Raw genomic sequence first — 23,690 nt, forward strand, 5'->3', positions numbered from 1 at the left:
AAGGTTTCAGAAAAAAAACAAGCTCTTATTTTAATGAACACTTCATTTTAATTATCTGCTGAATGTCAGCGACACTTATGAGTTTTTATTCTCAGCAAAAGGTGAAGTAGGGTCTTTGAAAAGCTACAAAAAAGGGCAATTTAAACAACTTTTGTCAAGCTACTTTGATAACATGTTGATTTTTAGGTCAACTCACTAGATGTTTTCCTTAATTAAAAAAAAGAAAAGAAAAAGTACTACCATCGAATGAAAACTCACCTGACTTTTAACTTGTGTATGTTTTTCTGTGCAAATCCTCAACCGACACTTTCTGTCCATCACTTTTCTTTCGGTATTTCTGCATCGTGACCTGGATTTCTTCATCCCCGTCATCCAGCATGACTCTGATGACGCTTTCATGTCTGCCATTGATCCGCTTTTCTAAAAATACAAATTGGCTGCCAAGTGTGAGGTCTTCTTGCGCTTTAGATCTTCAGCCTTCATCGTCGTCGTCATCATCATGTTAGGGAAAAAAAAAAAAAAAAAGGTCTTGTGGACAGATTTGTCTTTTTTTTGTGTTGCGCATTTCAAGCGAAGAGGTGGTTGGTTATAAAGTGGTCAGCATGGAAGAAAATGGGACTTCCTGTTTAGAGTTTATTTGGATCTTACCTTGGATGTCGGAACAACAAGCTGATTAGTTCAGGCCAGGAAGACAATTTTTTGCTCGAGCGGACCGCGAACGCCTCACAAGAGCAACCGCACACGACTCGGACACACAGTAGCCCACCCGGGGGGACGTTTTGGAACAATTCAGCCCATAAAGCCGTGCAGTTTGACGTAGCAACATGACATTTGGTCGGCTTGTCAGTAAAGTACACGAAAACACAGGAAGTCAGCCACTTTGAAGTCGACCGTTTGGGGATAATTTCTCTTGACCTTTGCTGTTCAGAATTGATTGGAAAATGCAGCCCCTGAAGCCAGTTGGACTTAGCAACGGGACATTTGGTGGACATGTTTATCTTGAGCAGACTTACAAAAAAAAAAGTCTCAAAAAGCCACATCTGGAAAATACACAGGAAAGCCTGCCATGCTGCTCTCAAGCGGCCATTTTAGCCAATTTTCAGGGAACCTCGGTCCCTGGAATAATTTATTATTTTGTTGTTGTTGAAATTCTCACAAGCAGTTTGATTTAGCAAGATGACATTTGGCAGGACAGGACAGGACAGGACAGGACAGTCATGCAAAGACCCGCAAAAAGCCTCAAGAGTTCATCCCATTTTTGAAATGATCAATTTGCAGTTTTTTCTTCTTCAAGCCTGGTCCTCGGGGAACACTATCCAGCCTGTTTTCAACGTCTCCCTGTACCAACGCAGGTGAGGATCGTTATCAGGCTTCACCTGAGCTTGCTGATGAGCAGAATAATCTTCGTTGCTTTTCAAATGATCTCTTTTCCCTTTGGTACCAAATTTGACCGATGGACAACTCGTGACTGCACAAGATATTGCAATCCTCCACTCGTGTTGGAAAAAAAAATCGATTGAAATATTTTATTGGCACGCGTGGTAAAAAAAACAACCCCAAACCTAATAGTGTAGAAATGGAATCAATAAGCAGCATAATAATAACATCCAGACGGGTGCAGGGAAATACACCGAACGAGGGTCCGCGCGTTGCTAATAACGCAGACGCAATATGGCGGCGGATCGGCAAACGGCAGGCAGGCCAGATTAGCGGGCATCAACTTCTCAATCAATATTTAATAAGAGACGTGGCCGACGCAAAGCCCACCAATGCGCTGCTCCGGATTTGCCGGTTTATTGGGAGGGGAAAGACGCCAGCGAGATTTAAGGCGGCAATAATGAGCAGGAGTTAACTAACGGCAGGCTAACGTTTGATGCTATATGTTGTGAAAAGCATTTTGTGAAAGCGCTGTTTAAATGAAGAAGAGCTGATTGGAGTCACGCGGGCGCCCGTCTGGGCGTGGCTGACAAATTTGAACTTTCAACCCTTTCCTGGGGATGCACAGGAAGTGGACGCACACGCCGGACACGTTGCCAAGATGGCGACGGACCAAACTTTTTACAATACAATACAAACAAGGGCCACTTTGGCATTTATGGACCTCAACTTCAACACGTAAAAACCAACCAAGCAAGCTATATTGTTTATATGGTTGTGTTGAAAAACTGCTACTCAAGGCGTTGTCACTAGTAATGAGGACATTTTTGGGGGAAGGTTTTGGGGCGGGCCATGGTCGTGTAACCTACTAGAATAAACCCAAACCCTCCACCGAGCAGCACCTGGATCCCATCTCCACATTCACAAGCTAAACAAGAGAAACAATTTGTTTTTCCAAAAAAAAAGAGAAAAAAAAATCAGAATTATCTTTGTTGTTCTCCAGTGTTATGAAGATAAATACTCTTCCCAATTTAGTTCTAAATTTCTTTGAGTCTTTGCATATCTAGAAAGATAGAAAGTTTTGTAGTAGTTATTAAGGAAAAACAATACAAAATACATTTATTGTGTTTTATGAAGGTTTTCACTTATTTTAAAAAATAATTTTATTGTACAATATAAACATAATTTTTTAAATGTAATTTTATTTACACGTTTGAATATTTTTATTTAAAAAAAAAGTATTTTGCTATGAATCGTTTTAAAATTCCATGCAAAGAATTGGGAAAAAAAATCTACACTAAAATAAGATTAAACCAAATAATTTATATATATATATAAAAATAATGAAATAAATATATTACAAATCAATATTAAAATGTTTTTTTTTTTTACCTCAATAAGCAAAAGAAAATACAACATAAAAAAAACATGTTATATCATTTAACATAAAAAATGTAAATTTACTGCAGAAATAAAATTCACAAAAGATGACATAGTAAAAAGAACAAAAATGATAGAAAATAAAATGTAATAAAATTAGTGAATTTATAACATCCATCCACTCATTAAATAAAAAATAATAATTTAAACACCCGAATAAAAGTAAACTAATACAAAATGATTGGGGGTGGGCGGAAGCATAATAATAAAAATAAAAATAAAAGAAGACAATAAGTTAATATAACCCCACCCAAAAACATGTCTGAAACTGAAAATATAAGATTTTTTTTCCATTCTGACTTGCGGCAAAAATTTGGTATGGGAAAGAAATTGCTTCTCTTTGGTTGTGATGCAGGAAGCAAAAACAAACATTGGGTAAACGTTGGGCTCTGTCGAACAAGAGCAGGAGGGAGGCGGAAGAAGGTGGGACCAGCGGTAGGAAAAACGCTTTTAATATAGGAGACAGAAGCAAAAAACTGCATCGCACGAGAACAAACGTTTACAAAAAAACGCTGACACACAATTTTTGTTCACACGTTTGGCAGACAGAAAAACGGCAGCCAAAAAAGCAAACCCCAGCAACTACACTTACTCCCATTCTTATTCTTCCCCCAAAACTAATACACACAAGAACAACCCACTCAAGTGGACTAAATAGCTTGGAGACCGATCCGGCGACCGATCCAGCGACCACACCATGAAAGGTCGCGACCCTCTGAGAGGAGAGAAAGAAAAACAGTGGAAAAACAAACTCAAACTTTGACGGGATCGGGCCACACAGACAGCGCTTTCTTGCTTTTTTTTTTTTTTTTTCTTTTTCGTTTTTTGTATCCTTGAATGTCCAGTATAAAAGTAGTGGCACTGGTACAAAATGATGCATAAGTACAATCAGTTGTAGAAATGGAAAGCCTGCATCGGCATCATGTTGTTGTTGTTGTTCCCCATCGGCGGCAGCAAACAAACACACAAAATCACGCCAACTTTGGCTTCGCTCCACAAGAACACAACCAGGAAAAACACTTTTTTTTTTTTGTTTTTTTAACTTTTACTTTTAGTTTTGGAGATAACAAAATAAAAAAAAAAACACGACAACAAGCGTCATTTGGCAAAAAACACACACAAACATTTTCTAGATGCTCCAAAACACTCGACAAGTCAAAATGCAAAGTAATCACAAGCTTGAGATTTTTTTTTTCTTCCATTTTGTTTCCATAAATAGCACTTAATTAATGGCGTGATTAATTAAGGAAGGCCGACAGAGAAGTGACAAGATCCAAAGTTACAAGCAGCGTGAGAGCCCCCCAGGTGAAACGTAGAAAAAAGGAAAAACTCACACGCCACAACAACCCTCCCTTTAAAAAAGCAAACAAAACCCCCCCCCCACACAGGAACCACGCTTGTGCTTCTCAAGTCAATGCCTCGTTTTGCTTCCTGTTTGGCAGCCAATCACACGCCTGCATACAAAAGATACTCTGATACAAAGTTATCGGAACCCTTTTGCACATCAATCATATTGTGCATCACTCGCCGCAGTCGATAAAACTCTACATGTGATAATGTCTATTATGTATGATTGTAAATGTACATATGCATGCTCGTGTGTGTGACGTCGTGCCAGTTTATGCTATTTCGGCTACGGCTAATATGCTAACTCGCTTAATGTTTCATGTCGATGTGAATTGTTTATATTGTGAATTTACTCGGTAACAGCGGACGAAGGGGAAAATCAGTGCTTTTGTCTTTCCACTCAAAAGGACGGCTGACGGTGATGTGAGCAATTTGCCGGTAACATTTCGATATGCATAAATCTGGACATTAAACTTTCAAAAACACTGATTGCAATGACAGCTGTGAAAATGATTATTTGTTATTTTTTTATAAACATGAATTCATGTTGTGCATCAGACGCTACAGTGGACATTGAACGGCCTTCAAAATCCACAAGTCTTCATTTGTTTGTTGATTGGAAAGACAAACTTGTGCATGATTTAACGCCGCGGTGAACAGCCACTGCTTTTCTGATGCACCACAAGGACACGTTTACCAAATCAAATTTTGGAAACAGCGGTCGACTGTAGTTGCACATTTTGTCACAGACTCCCGCTTTGGGATCGTTCTGAACTGTTGTCTGACATTTTCATCGTTTTTTTGTGCTCTCTGTAGTAACTGATAAATCAAAACAAAAACTGTTGCGTATGCACAAAAGGGTTCGTTCGAGCACGTAAACACGCCACGTTCATTTTTTTTTTTGTGTAGTTGTTGAGAGAAAACGCGCTGACTCGATCGTCCCTGCTTAAGGCCAGTGGTGAGCTTGCTGTATAGAAAAGAACGCTGCCTTTGTTTTTGGGGATTTTATTTTTTTTTGTCGCCCCCTAAAAATTGGCGTTTTGGGGGTCAGGGGTCGACCGACGCCGCCGCGCCGCGTAAACGAGTGTCACCGACACACTTTGGCTTGTCCACGTCACCTGCTGCGGACGAGGGGGGCGTGCGGCTCCGCCCGCCCGTGCTGTGCTTTGCTCGGAAACCAACGCGCCTGCGCCCGCTCCAGGCTTCCGCCACCAAAACCACGCGTGTCCCAAAAAGTTGACGCACGTGCTAATCAATTGTGTGTGTGCGTGGTTCCTGCGGAAGAGTTCACACTCGGGGGCTCTCAGGCACAACGAGAAGAATAATAACAACAACAACAACAACAAGTGAGGTCTTGCACAAGTGTGTGCGTGCATGTGCATGTGCACGTCTATAGATATAGATATATATATAGATTTATATTTATATATATATATGACACATGGGCACTTTCTTTTCTTCTTTTTTTTTGTACATTTTTACAAAAAGAACACAAATCCAAATAAAAGCAAACATGACATTTTTCTCAGGCAACAAGACCACAAGTGAACAAACTCTTTTTGTATTATTTCTTTTCAAATCGAGAACTTGTTAAATATGAAAACACTGAGAAGAAAATACGCGTGTAAGCAAATCATCATCGTGTCACAAAGAGAAGAAGAAGAAGACGGACGCACGCGCGCACGCACGCACGCACGCACGCGCGCTAGGCAGGAAGTCGCTTCTTCCCAATTTGGCACTAAACTCCACTTTTCGTTTTTTTTTTAAAAAATCTCGGTTATAAGACAAAAACACAAAACACACGTCTAAATATTTGGTTGCCATCACGAAGACAAATCAAATCATGACATTGATGCTCCACAAGCTGACATTAGAGATATAGAGATTTATAGATTTATTTCCATTTATATAGATTTGACTCATTTTGATAGAGCTAATTAAACGACAACACGTTAAGCAAGAAAAAACAACAAATTTCTAAGAAAGGCTTCATCTATTCAAGTAAACTTGTGTGTGTGTGTGTGTGTGTGTGTTTTTTTTTTAAAAGTCTTCTCTTTAAAAAATAAACCAAAAAAAAGAAAAACGTAAACGAGACAATTAAGAGCGTCTTGGACTTGTGATGATGGACTAAATCTCACGAGAAGCACCGACGTTTTGTTTGTTTTTGTTTTTTTTTTCTCGTACCTTCTATACATTGAAAGAGTAGAAAATATAGGTCATCTCATCATGTGCATTGAAACCACGGATTGTCTGTCTGGGAGTCAGTTCAGCAAAAGATCACACAAGTAGGTAGCATTTCTTCCCCACACGTACCCACCAAATGTCTCTTTTTTTGTTCTTTTCCTCGTTGTTGTTCCCCTTGAAACTACTCTAGAAAAAGTGGTTCTATATATAGACTTTAATGAGAAACTCCTTATCAAAAAACTTTACACGGCCTGAAAAATGTAAAAACAGCTTCGGAGTCCAAACTGTGCGGAAGTAGTCTTAAGCCGGCGCCCCCTTTTCCCGCCGGGATGTTTTTTTTTTGTTGGTTGTCAAAAGTCATGCAAAAGAAGCAGCGGCGGAGGAGGAGGAGGAGGAGGAGGAGGAGGAGGAGACGCGGAGGGGGGGGGGGGGGGGCAAGAAAACATATAAGCGTCACGAAAAAAGAAAAAAAAAGAAAAGACAAATCAAATGTTTTTCATACGAATGAATGAGTGCAGCTTTTGTGTTGCTTTCACATTGATTTGTGGTCGTTACGTCACCAAAACATCCACATGAGGTCACATGCCAAACAAACAAACAAAATAAAAATTAAGAAAAAAAAAATAAAAAGGTGAAAATCCAAAGAAAAAGTTCAGTAGGCGTCGGTGTAGCGAAGGAGCTTAGCTTGGCTCAGCTCAGGTGAAAAAAAAGAAAGAAAAAAAAACGGACACTTTTTTTGTTTTTGGGCCGGTGGCGTGTTGAATTAGCGCGTTTTTGTGTGTGTGTGTGTTTTTCAAGGGGGCGGGGCCAGCGTGAGACGCTAGGCTAGGCATGGAGATGATGTTCTGAAAGAGGCAAAGAGAACACAAGAAAAACGCAAAGTTACGCAAATTACAACCAAAAACAACACTTAACACTTTGCTCGCTCGGGCCTGCTTGGATTTGGCAAACTCAAATTTTAGTCCACTCTCAGCCATTTTTGTCACGTCAAGAAAAGAAAGCTAACATTTTTGAAAAATACGAATTTTTTCTTCTTTTAATGCTTAAAGTAAAATCTATGATCAGTAACTAACCCTCAATAATCAACTTGTTAATAGAGCCTCAGTAGCACACTTTTATCTTAAGCTTCTGTGTCTATATTTGGTCACTGTTTTTGTAAAGCTGCTCGGTTTTTATAAAAAAAAATTTTTTTTTAATTAATTGCCCAGAATGGATGTTCATTCATGCAAATCATTTCCGAAAATGTGTGAAAAGCTTTCAACAAATGTCAAAACGTGGTCCACAATGCAAGCTTTGGATAACATCCTGTTCAAAGTCAGGCCTTCAAAATAAAAGCATTTGGTAAATTAACACTTTCACCACATTTCGCCGGGCCACAAGGTGGCGTATTTAGTAGTCACGCTCAATAAAAAAAACACGTGCGGTGAAACATGCTGGCGTGCTTTTATTTTGAAAGCTGGATTTTTGACAGGATGAGAAGCCAGGGAGATTTGTTGTTTCGAGTTGTATATAACTTATAAGTTCAAGCCTGTTCAAGAAGGCGATCTAAAATTCTTCCAAACAAAACAGAGTAGGGAGGGTAAATATCGCAATCCGCACAAACATCGTACAACTCGTCGTCGAGCCATCGGGTGCCCCATGGAAGCAAAATGGGACAAAAAAAAACGAACAGAAAACAGAAAAAAATGACAAATTAGAGAAAAAAACATGAAGTGATGAAATGTCTCCATGACGACGCTAATCGATTTATGGACGACTTTTATAATAACGAGGAGATGAATAAATTTTTTCGTACTTCATTTGTGGCAGTAAAAATGTTGTAGAAAAATAGACCTGCATTTTGAATTTTTTTTTTACAAAATGTAATTTTTCCCCTCCACATCAAATATGTTCAGACAAAAAGTTGTTCTTGCGAGCCTCAAATTGCGATGTTGAACGTGTCCTAACAAAGAAACGACAAACAATTTGAGGAACAAATGTCAGCATGTGGCGAGCCGGCAAATTTCTTGTTAAAAGAAAATGAAATATTTGAATCCGTTCCCAGTCCTGAAAGTTGTTTTTAGAAACACTTATCAATTGTAATAAAAAAAAAAAATCGGCAATTCAAGCGTTGTGTTGAAAAATAAATAAAAGCACATCACATGAAAAGTCAACAAAAAAAGAAGGCATGGTTTCTCTCTCAGGGCGGGCATAAGTTGTCTCCCCCTCCCTCCCACTGGATTGTTCTTTGTTGGGGCTGTTTGGGTTGGAACGGGGGGGGGGGGGGCACTTACCCGAGCAGTGCTATGCGGGCGGTGTGGGGGTTAGCCAGGCAGGCTAACATCAGTAAGGTTTGCTGTCGTTCTTGGAGCGCTTGAGTTGCACCTTCAGACGCTTCATGCCGATCTGGAAGCCGTTCATGGCCTGAATGGCCGCCTGCGCCGACACCGGATTGTCGTAGCTCACGAAGCCTGCGGAGACAAAAAAAGGCGTCTACCGCTGTCGCGCCAGCGTTTCTGGTTTCCCGCGGCGAGGAGTTTACCAAAGCACTTGCTGAGGTTGGTCTGTTTGTCGATGAAGACTTTGGCGGAGACGACGTTCCCGAAAGGCATGAACATCTGCAGGATGTCCTGGTCGCCGAACTCCTGCGGCAGGTGGTAGATGAACAGGTTGGCGCCCTCGGGACCTGCGGCGGGAGCGCAGCGGGCGGTCGTCAATAACGGCAATTGATTACTGCCGGAGTTACGTATTCTGAAATTCACTGTCTTGTCAATTACCAGTTAGTTATTTTAAATAATTGCAAAATTATTTTCTCCATCTTCATTATTTTATTACGTTTTAAAATAATCAGGATACAATTATTTCATTTTTTGCTTAATTTAAATGAATATTCACTGATATTTATGAATGCAGTAAACAAAAAAATATATACTGTGCTAAATAAAAAAAAACATACTTTTAATGGAAAAAATGACTGTAAATGTAAATTCATAATAAACTAAAAATAAAACCAAAACGAAAAAACATGTAATAAACAAAAAAATATACATAATTAACGGAAATAATAAATAAAATTAACGCGGATTTCCATTACCGCGGGTAACATAACTCCCGCGATAAACGAGGGAACACTGTTCTGTAATATTGCACATTTATAAATTATATATACATTATAATTTAATGTATTATTTTAACTTATTTATTTATCCTAACTGAATATTATTATCAGTGATTTTTCATTATTTATACAATAGTATTTGTAGAATTTTTGTCCAAAACTAAATTAATATCTACATTTATTTGTTGATTTAAATGTATGTTATTTCATTTATTGCTTTACTTTAATGTATAACCGAGCATATTGTTATATTTATTTGAACAATTTTAATTTCTCATGATAAAACTTTTTTCTAATTAGCATTTAAACAAACACAAATATTTGCATTTATAATATTCCTAAATGATCTTATAATTATTTTCGCCATTTCATTTATTTGAATTGTAATTGACTGCTCCAATCTGTTGCTCATCATTTGCATTTGTGTCATTATTCAATTTCAAATCCCAATTCAATTGGATTGTATTTAAAAAGAAAAATACCTTTAAAAAAAAAAATGAATGCAAATATTTCACTGCACTAATGACAGCACGACATGAAAATCAGCGTGTGGGCAATGCGAGCACGAAGCGCGCGGGCGCCATACCTTCCTTCTGGCTGCCGGCGGCGCCCTGCTGCTGGAGCAGCGACTGGCTGTAGAGCGTGGGAAGCGCGGCGGCGGCGTACTGCTGGATCCCTGAGTAGGCCTGCGTCAGCGCGTCCATGGTGCCTGCCGCCGCCGCCGCCGCCCCGTTGGCCAGCCCGGCGCCGCCCAGGCCGCCGTTGAGCGCCGCCATACCTGAGAGCATTTGAGCAACTTTACATCAAACCCAACAATAAAGAGAGAAGAGTGCGCTTACTGCTTCGCTCCATCGAATCATTTACTTACAACACACAAGCGCGCGTGCGCGACGCACAAGAATCACAACAAGGACAAAATGTCATTTCTGGCCAAATTGAAGTTTGGAAGTCTGCCACCTACAGGACTTATGTGGAAGTTCAACATCTGTTTTACTATTCACGAATGGTCAAATGTTTAAAATCTAAAAAGCTGCCTGGCGTTTAAAGTTAATTGAGTCGTTTAATTCCTTTTCTTTTACTGTTTCCATTGACTGCTAGCTGTTATTTGCCAGCCTGTGGCGCGGGGGCTGGGGTTGGGGGGGGGGGGGGGAGTTGGGTTGCGGTTGAGGTCACTCAGCACGTGGTGCCTGTCAGGGGGGCGTTGGTGGACGTCAGTGGAGTCCCTGAGCAAACGCGGCAGTGGCGCTCATTAGCGGCATGTCACGGCTTCATTTCACCACCCAGCGCAACTTGTCCAGGGGGGGATTGGGGGGGGGGGGGGGCGTAGGGGCTGCGTCCTGTCGTCTCGCCGTCAGACACGAGCAAATAAATGATCACTGCAGCACTCGGGATTATAGGTCACTCATTTATTCCGGGATAATTGCACCGCTGACCTTTGCAATTCAATTAAGGCTTAGATGTGTTTAAATGAGGGCGAGTGCGGAGCGGGAAGGGGGGGGGGCGATATAAAGCCCCCCCCCCAGTTGAAGTGCGTGTGTAGGAGGGTGGCGGGGATTACCACAGCGGATGCGCTAAAGGTCAGTGGAGAATAATGTGGCGGAAGCTCGCCTGTCACAAGAACCGATGAAGACCCCAGAAAGCGCTTGCTGGGGGGCCGGGGGCGCTCATGGGGGTGCGTGTCAGTGCAGATTTACATCAGCCGACTTTCACAGAAGAACAACAACAACATGGGCGCTTACTTTCAGATGTTTCTATTCATTTACGCTACGCTATGTCATGTCAGCTGGTGAAGCAGCATGTGGTTTATTGCCTGGAGTTCATTTTGAAAGGCCTGCGAAGAGGAATGGGCAAAAATTGACCAAACAAGTGCTGCAATAGCGAGACGATTTTGATTTGGAGACATTTGAAAAAAATTGGAAGAAAACACATGGATTTAATCAAAAAGTAACAGGAAGGACGACTGGACGCCAACAGGAAGTAGCAATGGCGAAATGGACCAATCAGTGGTGGGCAAGGCCATGGCAACATAATAGGCATGAGATGGGGGGGGGGGGGGGGGGGGCGTGTATGGAGGACCAAAACGGTCAAAATTCTAAATATATAAATGACTAAAATGTGAAAATAAAAATGAATATAATATATAATATATATAATATATAAATTAACAAATATAAAAAATATAATTCAAAAACTAATTACAATATATATATACACACATTAGTTTTATTTCCATTTATATAGACTTTTTTGGATTTAATTGTTAAATTATATTTTTTTATATCCGTTTTTATTTTCACTTTCAGTCATTTATTTATCCATTTATTTATTGTGAATTTTGCCGGCTTTGCTCCTCCATAGGCGGGTGCATGGAAAGCCATTGTCGCCTTTATTCCATATGCTACTAGTGCGTCGCATCGTCCATGAACTAGTACACCAAGTCTGCACTAGAACGACAGACGCCGTGCTAGAACTCTTTGACTCGTGTCGTGGTGTACTCGTCTAATCCCACTAGGACGTTGCCAATTGCGCACGCTAGCATAACGCGGCGTAAAGGCCGGCAAGCGCGGGTGTCAGATGGCGCATGCAAACGAATACTCACAGCTGACGCTACCTGCTAGTGCGTTAATATTGTTGAGGCCGACGGTGGCGCCCGCCAGGCCCTGCAGGGTGCCCAGCGACGTCAGCGAGCTCATGGCGCCCGCGCTGGAGCCGACCGGGGCGCCTCCTGCTGGGGACACACAGGAAGGGGAACAGAGCGCCAGCGGTCAGGACGGGTCTCGCCTTTGACGCCGTTGACGCCAAACAGCACCGGCCAAAAACCTCAAAACCAAGACACAAGACGGGCCGAGTGCGCCGCGCGCTGGCGGTGGGGTGCGATGGTGCCAAGCTAACCGTCGAGCAAAAAAAAACAAAAACAAACAAACACAAGAGCACAACAAATAAGACAAAAGTCCTCCAAGTGGGATCGGCCGCATGTGCGTGAGGTGACGATGGGCTCGCGTGGTTCCATGCAGGCTGGCGTGCCCGCCGGCGGCCAGCAGGTGGCGGGAGTGAGGCGCAACTTCCACCGAGAACAAGATGAAGAAGAAAAAGAGGGGGCGTGCTACGAGTGCCAAAATTGGAGTCTGCTCCCTCAGACGCTCGTGCTTACCAAAAGCGCTGACCCAATCTGCTCCAGAACCATTTTTGGGATCCTTAATCACGCTGATCGGAATTCATGGTCAAGATTTTTGTTGCAAAATTCACAAACAAATTTTCAATCGAAATTCACAAGTTTTGGTTATCGAAATCACAATTCTATTTTTTTTTTTTTTTGCCACATCAATGAATTAGAAAAGTTACAGAAAAACATATTTTTGTTGACAAAATTCACAAACACGTTTTTATTGAGATTGGCACTGTCATGGTTGTTTGACAACTTTTTATCTAAATTCACTACCTTTAAAAAAAAAAAATCTGATGTAAATTCATGAACACCAGATTTTCTTCTGTAAATTCAGGAACATTATTTCCCCCCCCATCCAATTTCATTTTTTTTTCATTCCAATATTTTTCATCCAATTTATTGGTCTAAATTCACAACTTGTTTTTGTTTACAAGTACACATTTTTGTCCATATGAGTTTTGGGTAACCACAGCGGCCATCACGCCAACAAGGCGGCCGAGAGGAAGTTAAGTCAACTATTCGATTTCTTTTTAGGGGGAAGGGAGGCGCTGAAGGTGGCACTGTTGAGCCCAACAAAAACAAGCCGGTACCACCGACATAACAGCTGTACGAAAACAAGCGCACTCACGCATACACGCACGCACGCACGTACGTATGTACAAGGCGTGTCACACAAAATGGCTGATGGGTGATCGGTGGAAATTTGGTGGCGATGTCGGTGAATGATGGCGAGGAGCCCCCCCGGCGAGCGCGAGCACACCACGCCGGCCGGCGCGGGGGCGAGCCGACGGGGCTGCGGCGTTACCTGGGCTGGCCAGCGCTCCCAGGGAGGCGGCGCCGGACAGGGCGTTGGCGGTGGACGGGCTGGCGGAGTTTTGGGCTGCCGCCGCCGCCGCCGCCAAAGTGGCCAAGTTCTGCAACTGTAGCGCGCTCATACCTGCAGAGAGGGGGGTGGGGGGGGGGAGGGGGGAGCCACAGAGTCTTCAGTCAAGTCTTTCCCACGTTGGCTCCGGCCGAGGCGCGTGTGGTGACTCGCCGTGGCGTCGACCGCGGTCGCCCTGACGACACATGAGCTTGTGGATGAGTCGTATATACAGTGCAGTGTATATACCGTTCCATGGGAATACAAACACGCACGCACGCTTACACACAAAACAAGACGGCACAAAAAAAGATCCAGAATGTCGCCATAACGCCACAAGGAGGGTGGGAACTCAGGGGCGCTCGAGGTGTCCCCCCAAAAAACCACACACACATAAACCAGGACGACGGATAAGAAAAGAGATCTTTTTGTGAAAGAATTGACACAAAGCCTGTTAAAAGTTTGCGGTTGCAACAAGGACACTTTGTGTAAGACCGCCAGGGCAAGGAGACTCGGTCCAAGGACACTGTCAGAGAATCCTGGGACAAAGACGCTTTGTCAAAGAATTCACTGAGAAGGCAGCTTTGCCAAAGACTTCCAGTAGAAGGACAGTTTGTCAAAGAATTCCGGGACCAGGACACTAAAGTCTTTCAGGACAATGAGACCTTGTCAAGGTTTGTCAAAGAATTCTAGGACAAAGACGCGTGGTTAAAGAATTCCCGGCGAAGAGAAATATGTCATATAGTTCCAAGAGAAAAAAACTTTGTCAAAGACATTTTGGACACAACAATTTCTGGACAAAGACACCTGGTCCAAGAATTCTGGAACAAGGAAACTTTGTCAAAGACATTTTGGACACAAACAATTTCCGGACAAAGACACCTGGTCCAAGAATTCTGGAACAAGGAAACTTTGTCAAAGACTTCCAGGACAAAGCGAGTTCATCAAACCCTTGTGGGACAAAGACACTTGGTCAAAGAATCAAGCGACCGGAGACATCGTCAGAGACTTGCAGGGAAAGGAAATTGTCCAAGAATTCCAGGATAGCAAACTCTGTCAAAGACTGCCAGGACAAAGACCCTTCGTTTAAGACCTGCAATCGCTCATCTATGCGAACATGCAAACCTTTGACCTTCTCGGGACCCGCCACTCGCTACCTGATTGATCTTGCGCTTTCCCACCTTACGAGGCCCTCAAAGCGCTTTTCCTTCGACTTCTCATTCGCCTTCCGATGACGCAGCATCAGGACCAACTGGGGTTTTTGAGTATCTTGCTCAAGGATACTTCGATGTGGCCACAACGGCATGGGATTGAACCAACAACCCACGACGCCCACTCGGCCACTGATCCACGCCGCCCCCTTTGTTCCCGGTTCCTTCTTCTTCCACCCCTGCTGACCTTTTCGTCCGGACAGCTTTTATCTCGCGACCCATCCTCACCCCGATTTCCTTTCCTTTTTCCTTCCAATTCCCAATTTGTCTGCCGGTTCAAGGCGCCTTTTCCAAGAGCTGGAGGCAAGAGAAGTAGCAGATTAATCAAAACAAAAGAGGATTGTTCGCGGTGTAAGCTTTTTTAAGTGCGGATGCCGCCCGCCGGCTCCAGGCCAAACGCGAGCGCAGATGGACCCGCCGAGTCCAGAACCGCAGAGCGGCTTCCAAAAAAAAAAAAATTCTTAGATGGAAAAATCCTGGCGTGATGACGCCTTTTCGCGCATAAGACGGGGGGCGGGTGTGACAATTGAGGGCGGGAGGCGCACACAAAAAGACCTTTTTACAAAAATAGCAAAGCAAAAGGAACCTTCTGGGGAGAAACTGAGCTTCCAAAAGGAAGAAAAAGTTTTTTTAGCCGACTGAATTGAAAGAAATGAAAACTGCTTAATATTAGTGGTATCAACTTTCCAGCGATTCTTGGCCCTTCTTGCTATCATAAAAAAAAAAAAAAAAAAAAAAAAAAAACAGCCCCTGAAGCCTGTTTGACTTCGCAACATGAAATTTGCTTGACAGGTTAATCATAAAAAGCCGGTTTTACTGAGCGACTCATTTGCTAAGCATGTCTATCGTGTGGAGATGAACAAAAAAAATCTCAACTAAACAAAACTCAGAAAAAGTCAGCGCCACAAGTTCAGAGCTCTTTTTGCTTCATCGGACAATTCTGCGTCCACCAATCAGCACATCCCGTTTGCCAAGTTGCTATTTCCCAAGCCAAAGAGAATGAGTTGAAGGCGCTCTTCTTCCTTCCTCCATGCTTTCTCTTGGCATGTGACGGATGGCGGTGTGATGAGGCCGCTCGCTACACGCGCCGCCGCCGCCGCCGCCGCCGCCGCCGCCGCCGCCACCGGCTCACTTCCTGTCTGGCCTCATTACGAGATCAAGACAAATCTTCGCGAGGCTTTATAAATCTTCAGGGGGCGAAAGATCTGGGCGCTTTTGCTCCGCTCCGTGCCGCAACTTCATCCGCTATGCTCTTTTGCTCACAAGAACACAAAACAGGGAGGCGCTACAAAGGCGGTGGCGCCGCCGCCGCCGCCGCCGCCGCCGCCGCCGCCGCCGCGGACAGGAGACCATCAGTGGACTCACCCGCCATCTGCTGGATCCCGCTGAAGGCGCCCAGGTTGTTGGAGGAAGTGGCCTGTTGGAGCAACTGCAAACAAAAGAAAGTGAATTCACAGATGTTTCCAAGTAGGTTCGACACGCTTGGGAGATAATTGCTGAGGACGCGCAGAGACGGGCAACTACGTGGGACTGAATTGTGGCGATATTTCACGTGGCCGGGCGGTTAAAACGGCACTTGGGAGTCTTGCACAAGTCACCAACAGTTATCAAGTGCGATAGCAGCATGCGGTTAGCCAGCTGGCTAGCTAGCTTTAGCTGCAACTACTGATGAGTTATTAACATTGTTTTTTTAGTTTCAATTTATATTTTAGCCGTTTTGGATTTAGTTATAGCAATATGGCTCAATGAATAGAATTGTATTCTTATCTGTGTTACTTTCATGAGAGAAAGGGCAACGGGTTTGTACATTTGCTATCTTTAATGGGAGGGCCGGTCTCTGCCGGTCGGAAGGGAGTCAGGCTTATTATTATTGTTTTTCTCTAATCTGATTTATACCCATGGGAACAGATTCTCTTGTATTCACTGAGTTGTAACCAAATGTACTGTGGGCTGATGGGAGGAGACTTTGCGTAATCTCCCACTTTTTAATAAATAAGGATGTGACGGAGAGCCGGACACACAACCTGATGGAACACGGCTTCAGTGTCGTCAGTTTTTGTCATCAGAAGCTTCTGTTTTAATGATACCTTTGCAAAGGGACTTCTTCACCAGGATCTCACCATTCAGTTAATTGAACACGCAAAGAGTACAATACTTAATATTGTCTACTCTAACACTACCCACCCAAAATGCACCTAACTATCAGCTTTAGAGTGCCTCATTGTCAGCTGTGAGTATGTGCGCATCATGGGAGAGAAAGTGCGTCCTTTTTTTAGCTGTACTTTTCAACTTGCGTACGTACCCACGGTGCCTAAATGCCAAGAAAAGGGTTTAATTTTCACCATCTTGAAGACTTTCTCAATGGCTCTGCGTACCATGAGTGGTACGAGAACCAAACGGAGAATTCCTTTTTTTTCTTTTTTTTTTTTCTTTAGAGCTCAGTATTGTTCATTCGGAAATGTCATCATCATTGCTCTTTTTTTTTTTTTTGGTTTAATTTTCACCATCTTGAAGACTTTTTCAATGGCTCTGCGTACCATGAGTGGTACGAGAACCAAACGGAGAATTCCTATGACAGAATAATATTTAGTTTTCTTTCCTGTTGAAATTTGATGGCTTTTCCTTCCAAAACATCATTAAGAGTACAAGAGGATTTTTTTTTTTTTTAGGTAAATAGAACATTTTTAGACAGCAGATGCAAAAAAAACAACAACAACAAAAAACAAGTGGTGTGAAACGTTCATTTTCTTTGAAACGTTGATTAAGGTTTAATGAGCCATTTATGAAAATATTTTCAACAGAAGCGCACCTCATCATTCGATCAAGACAATTATCGGCTGCACACCGCGCGCGCGTTTGCAAGGAACGCGTCCGTACGCAAGACTTAAAAGACGATCCAGGCACACAAAACGAGCGCTAACGTGGCGTGATCGCTCCTCCGACAAGTTAAGCGTGAAAGCGCTCATCCGCTTGCCTAATTGGATTCCAAAACAAAAAAGCCGCACTGATGCAGTCAAAAACAACACAAAAAAAAAAAAAAAAAACGCCAGGCAGCCTCAAAGACGGGAATTAAGGGAAAATGAACATCTTTTTTTTCCATTGTGCGTTGCGTGCGGCGCTTCCGCCCAATTTGTTCTTTTCTTCGACGGGCATCTGTGAAAGCCAATCTGGTCTGTTCGGTTTCGTTCAGAAGTGAACTAATGTGACTTAATGACCGTTAAGAGAGCAGCGCCTCAGAAAAATGTCCTTTTTGTCCTTTTTGGGGCTTTTAATCGAGTTAATTTCAATATTTAATTGCGATCCGGATTGTTGCTCTCCATTTCCTCCAACATCTGTTAAGTTTCTTTGTTGGACTCAAGAGTGGAGGAAAAAATGTTGTTGAAATAAGCTGAATAAGCCGCTGCTTGCGAAGTGCGGAGCGGCGTGATGACTTTTCTGGAAGCAACTTGATTGTTTAATAGCGGCCAAAAGACGGATGAGAGCAAGCAGCGGAAATATTCAAACTTTAATGACGGCCCACCAAGAGCTCTTAAAAATGACTCTCATTCATCTCACGCCTTTTTTTCTCCTCCTCCTCGTTTCCTTTATGTCTAATTTGGGAACGCTTTGTGGTGCGGTTGTCATGGGAACAAAGATGAGAAGACCTTTAAAAGTGCTCATCCCTTTGTTTGAAACAAAAAGCTGAATTTAGCTCCTCGCTTCTAAGAATAGCAGGATGGAGTTTTGCTCTCAAGTTGATGGAAAAAATATGACATTTTTAGAAAGATCGCGCGGAATTTTCAGGGGAATTTAAGAGCTCCGGAATGTTGGGGAAATTCCCAACTTGAAATGTTACATGAGAAAAAAAACGGCAATTGAGAGCAATTGAAAATAAAAAGTTATTAGATGACATTTTTAATCAAAGCAAATATCATCTTGTACTTTAATAAGACAATCAAATGTAATATCAAGAATTTGTGCGTCATAACGAATTGCTTGCGGCTCCTTCTGGTATGTGTGTGTGTGTGTGTGTGTGACTTGGCCACCAGGGGGCAGTATTAACCCAGCCATGCCGACACAAACAAAGACGAGGAAGTGACTCAGTAAGCGACAGGAACGTGAGTCACTCTATGCAGAGGAGCTAAAATAGATGCATTCGAGTATTGCCATTATCTATTTGTGTGCCCTCGTGTCAACTTTTTGTGTGTGCGTTACCAACTTTCGCTCGTAAGTGTACGTTTTCGATAGCAAATGACAGCGTCTTGATTTGTTTTCTCATTATGAGCAAAGTGTCAATTGAGCACATTTCTGGTTGGCCGCCGTTAGTGGAAAAGTTTGCAACTTGTTCTGCTTTCCTCACCGCCAAGTACTGCGGAGTGAGTCCGCCCAGGCCCGTCAGGCTCCCCCAGGTGGTGGCGCTGTTGAGCTGCTGCATTTGCTGGGCCAGCTGCTGCTGCAGACGCCGCTGCTCTTTGTCCTTCTGCGTGTCGGCAAACTTCACCACGATGGGGGACGAGCAGCCCTGACACGGGAGGGGGGGCGGGCGGGGGGGGGGGGGGGGGGGTGAAGGAGAGCGCGATGATGAGAACAAAAAGAGATGAAAACGACAAGAAAGAGAAGAAGACGCAAACACTTCAAAGGGTGGTAAAAAACTCAATTGTTCGGCTCGTCAGCAGGTCGAAAACACTCAGAATCAGTTTTTGTGGAGGTGTGACGTCAAATGGTTGGGGGTTCGTGAAATATGACGCAGAAAATGATTTCATCGGAATCTCATAACGTCGACATCTTGGAAAAAATCCGAAAATGTCGACTTTTGTTGACAAAAATAAGCCCATTTAATTGGCACTAGACGATGTTGAAGATTGCAAAAATCTCCCTGGAGCCAAAAAGTTTGAGAAGCCCAATTGGAGAAGACGTGCAAATGTTTCATTATTGCTCTGCATCACATGTGAGGGAAAAAAAAAAAAGACATTCATAAGGACCAAAAATGATTGTGAATGCAAAATGATGTGTTACATTACGCACACGCAGGAAACCCGACTCCAAAGCCAGTGGGGCCCACAAGGGCTCAGTTATCTCCGAGTCCAGAAAGAGATTTCCCGACTTCTCCAACTATTTCATCAGCTGTGTGTGTGTGCGCGCGTGTGTGCGTGTACATGTGTGTGTTCATGTGAGAGAGAGAGAGAGAGAGAGAGAGAAAGCGATTGGACGACGAGGATGACCGGAAAGAGCGAAAACGAGAGGTAACAGGTTCGACAAGAAGATTGAGAGATTTGGACCATCAGGAGTCACTTTAATTAGTGTGTGTGCAAGGGGGGGTTGTGTGTGCGTGTGCGTGTGCGTGCGCGTGTGTGTGAGAGAGAGCAGCTGGTTTTGCTTGGACTTTTGTTTCTTGAGGGCGAGAACAGGCAATATTGGCAATGAATGGACATTTGCTTAGAGTGTGTTTTAGGGAGTGCGCCAAAAATAAAACCCTTTTTCAAAATGTGTCTTATCTACAGACTTTCTGTGCATTTTCAAGCTTGTTTTTTTTTGTGGGTCTAATCACGACCAAATTTCACGTTGCCAAGTCAAATTGGCGGCTGAAATTTCAAAAACTCTCCTGGGGCACACAAACAGAAGCCGTGAAATGTTGACTGCAAGCAAAATGGCAGCCGCCGAGTGCATTTTCGGTCGTGGCTGTGAAAGACGTCTACCAAATGATGGCGTCCACCAAAGTCAAAGAAATTAACTAACTAACTATTCCCATTCACGCACATCCACTCCCACGTTACAAGCTTGACCAACCCGCTCGCCATTGTGATCCGAGCGCACAATTTTGGATTCCATATTGGCTTTCCACGCCCACTCAAATCCCCACCAGAACCAGCCCTCATTTGCATACAGCTTGAATGGGACAAGGATCCTTGGAAATGACCCCTAAACGGGTGCTGACACCCAAAATGGCAGACATCCAATGCGTTTTTTTGCCATGGCTTCTTTTTCTTGTGGGTCTACTTTTGATGGACATGGCGACCAAATTTCAAGTTCAAAAGGCTTCAATCACGCAATTTTCCTGTAAAATTCTGGACGTCTGCTCGACACTTACTTCAGCCAATCGCATGTTGCCAAATAACACAATGATGAACGCTTTCTGTATTTGGTTTGGGGATAAAAAAAATAATTAAAAAAATGAAAAAAATAAAAATAAAAATAAAAATAAAAATAAAAAATAAAAACAAAAACAAAAACAAAAACAAAAACAAAAACTAAAAATAAAACTAAAAATAAAAATAAAAATAAAAATAAAAATAAAAATAAAAATAAAAATAAAAATAAAAATAAAAATAAAAATAAAAATAAAAATAAAAATAAAAATAAAAATAAAAATAAAAATAAAAACAAAAACAAAAACAAAAACAAAAACAAAAACAAAAACAAAAACAAAAATAAAAATAAAAATTAAAATTAAAGGTTAAATGTCAACCTTTAACATTTTTTGGCAACAATATATTATATGTGACCTCACGAGTCTAAACATGACATTCTGATTAATACTACATTTGTGGAATATGAGTTATGCAGCAAAATCCAGCCGTTTTTTTATCCATCTCAGGGGGGTGCGGCCATTTTGCATTTTTGTGCTAATCTCAGCACACCTGATTTATGAAGCTGCGCTTTGATTGGTTGTTACCTGAGACCTGAGCATTTTCACTCGACAGCAAGTGGCAAAATGGCCGCTTTCTGAGATGAATAAAAATGGCTAGATTTTGCTGCTTAACTCATATTCCACTAACACAATATTAACCAAAATACCATATTTAGACTAGTGGGGCTGCATAGAAGACATTATTGTCAAGAATTTTTTGGGGGTTGACTTTCCATTTAAAAACACCGCAACGTGTCAACAAATAGGGTTCGGACCCGACTCGCTGAATGGCGGTGACAAGGAGGCACATGAAAGAATGGTGAAGGGCGCACGGAGGGGAGGGGGGGGGGGGTGCGCGACGGTGGCGAGACGCCCCCACCCGGTGAACCAATCAGCTGTCTCGCGGCCATCCACTTTCATTAGGACGTGACATTCAGGCGGTGGGCGGCACGTGGCGGCGCCCGCCTGAATGTCACGCCGTAATGAGACGCGGGATATGACAGTGACAGGCCTGTCAACACAAGCGCGCGCACACACACAAACCACGCGCACAGAAATAGAAAATAACACACACACACACATGTATTATACTGAAAAATAACATTTTGGGGGACAAAAAAAATTCGGACTTTTCACTGGAAAAATACAACGAGCGTCATGTGATTATGGCCTGAGAATCACAAACGCATCCACAGATACACGCGTGCTGAAACGGAGCCAAGCCAATAACCCGACTCCATTTACCAAAAACGCATTGAGAGCAAAAGTAATTACTTTGAAATTGCAGAAGCTGACCAAACCAACGCTCCCAAGGCCACGTGGCGTGTTTACCACCACAGGAAGTGTACGTGCGTGCGTACGTGCGTGCGTGCGTGCGTGCGTGCTCAGCCAACCGAAAGCCGAACAATGTGCAACCATTCCAGGTTTCCATCAAACAAAAGCTTTTTATTGAACACGCTGGACCTGACATCATTGGCAGAATACATCAAATAAATCCAAAAACAAAATAAAGGTAGTGCAAATAAATGTACATCATTCTTAATTTTTGTGCGTATTTAAGTATGCAATGCATACAGACACACATATTCATACATATGTCCATTCAAACATACATACATTTTATTCTTTGGTTTGTCTCATGGTGAGGCATAAAAGGTCATAAGGTCACTTTACTTTATTTTTTAATTTTTATTTTTTTTATTTTTATTTTTTACTTTACTTAAGGAACCCAATTTGGTTCCTTGCACATATTTTTCCCATTGATCAAAAGTCATTGTAATAAAATCCTTACAATCTGACAGTGATGTGTGAAAGGTTGCCATTGAACAGCACTTAATTGGCGTAAATCTGGTTCCTCGCACAATGCTAACTGACGAGCGCACCATCGAAAGACGCGCCAGGCCTGGGGGTGGGGGGGTGGCGGTGGGGGGGAGGGGGTGTCGTGGTCAGGGTGATTATTATGATCGTGCCTAATGAGGGGGTTACGAGGGGTGCGAATGCAGCACACAGCCTGTTATTAGCGCTGACTCACTCGTCTTAATTCTCTCCCGATGGCAGGCCTGTCACCCATCCGGAACCCGGCACTCGCGCGCGCACGCAACAAAAGAAAATAACTGCCATCCAGGACCCCCATTAAGGCGCAGCTGATGAGGTCTGCGGTAACCTCCTCCTCCGTGTCAAAGGTGTTTGTTTTCACCGCTTTTTTTTTTTTTTAAATTCCGCGAGGCGAGAGAAGCATCGCTGATGCGGGTTAGCGCTTACATAGCTAGCATGCGCAAACGCCACATTTTTAAGCACTTGTACACAAATTCTCAAATATATCAGGTGAGAGAGCCGCAATAGTTTCAGTCCCAGAATTATTGAACAAATTCAGCCCCCAAAGTGAGTTTGATGTAGCGACATGTGATATGCTAGGCATCGATGGTGTAGTGGACCCCGGAGAAGTGAGCATACTCAAAAAATATTATTATTATTATTATTTTTAAAGTAGTCCAGAAAAAGGTTCTGATTTAGAAACGGTGACGTAAGAAAATGTTGTCATTTTTTACTTGCTCACAATAATAAAATGATCATGACTTGATTGAGAGCAGTTTGTAGTTATTGCTGGTAACAAAAGGAGCCTGGAATAAAGTAAAATATATTAACTCATTCATTCCCAGCCATTTTCACTGAAGCAACCCCCTTCACTCCCAGCTGGTTTACTGGATTTTGACCGATTTTGCAAGGTCCGCAGAATATTCTGTTCTGTTGCTATAAAAACATGGAAGCTACCAAAAGAAAGTTTAGAATCTCTTCTTTCTTTAGGAAAAAAAAAAAGATATTTGTATCTGTTTCCGTTTTGCAGCAATTAGCATTAGAATATAGCTAATCCTTATTCACAAATCTATTTAGAACTGTGA

At 42.7% G+C, this 23,690-nt stretch overlaps 1 protein-coding gene across 8 annotated transcripts in view; it reads right to left on the bottom strand.

Annotated features, from left to right (window-relative positions):
* Positions 1 to 393: 393 nt before the first annotated feature.
* The window catches only part of celf2 (cugbp, Elav-like family member 2), a 114,160-nt gene continuing 90,863 nt past the window's right edge, over positions 394 to 23,690 (bottom strand). For 5 of the 8 annotated variants that reach the window (XM_086059863.1, XM_086059864.1, XM_086059869.1 and 2 more), the window contains 8 exons: positions 19,024 to 19,185; positions 16,050 to 16,113; positions 13,417 to 13,548; positions 12,045 to 12,173; positions 10,032 to 10,223; positions 8,870 to 9,013; positions 8,622 to 8,798; positions 394 to 477 (listed from right to left, as the gene is read on the bottom strand). In XM_086059863.1, the coding sequence (XP_085915989.1) occupies positions 8,671 to 8,798; positions 8,870 to 9,013; positions 10,032 to 10,223; positions 12,045 to 12,173; positions 13,417 to 13,548; positions 16,050 to 16,113; positions 19,024 to 19,185 (951 nt within the window). In that variant the 3' untranslated portion in view covers positions 394 to 477; positions 8,622 to 8,670. Of the gene's footprint in view, positions 478 to 3,252; positions 7,194 to 8,621; positions 8,799 to 8,869; positions 9,014 to 10,031; positions 10,224 to 12,044; positions 12,174 to 13,416; positions 13,549 to 16,049; positions 16,114 to 19,023; positions 19,186 to 23,690 lie in introns of those variants that run through there. The other 3 variants (XM_086059866.1, XM_086059868.1, XM_086059865.1) reach the window with 3 other exon arrangements.

Source organism: Leptonotus elevatus, chromosome 17 (assembly GCF_054856555.1).
Source record: "Leptonotus elevatus isolate MCC_2025b chromosome 17, RoL_Lele_1.0, whole genome shotgun sequence".
Lineage (NCBI taxonomy): Eukaryota > Metazoa > Chordata > Actinopteri > Syngnathiformes > Syngnathidae > Leptonotus > Leptonotus elevatus.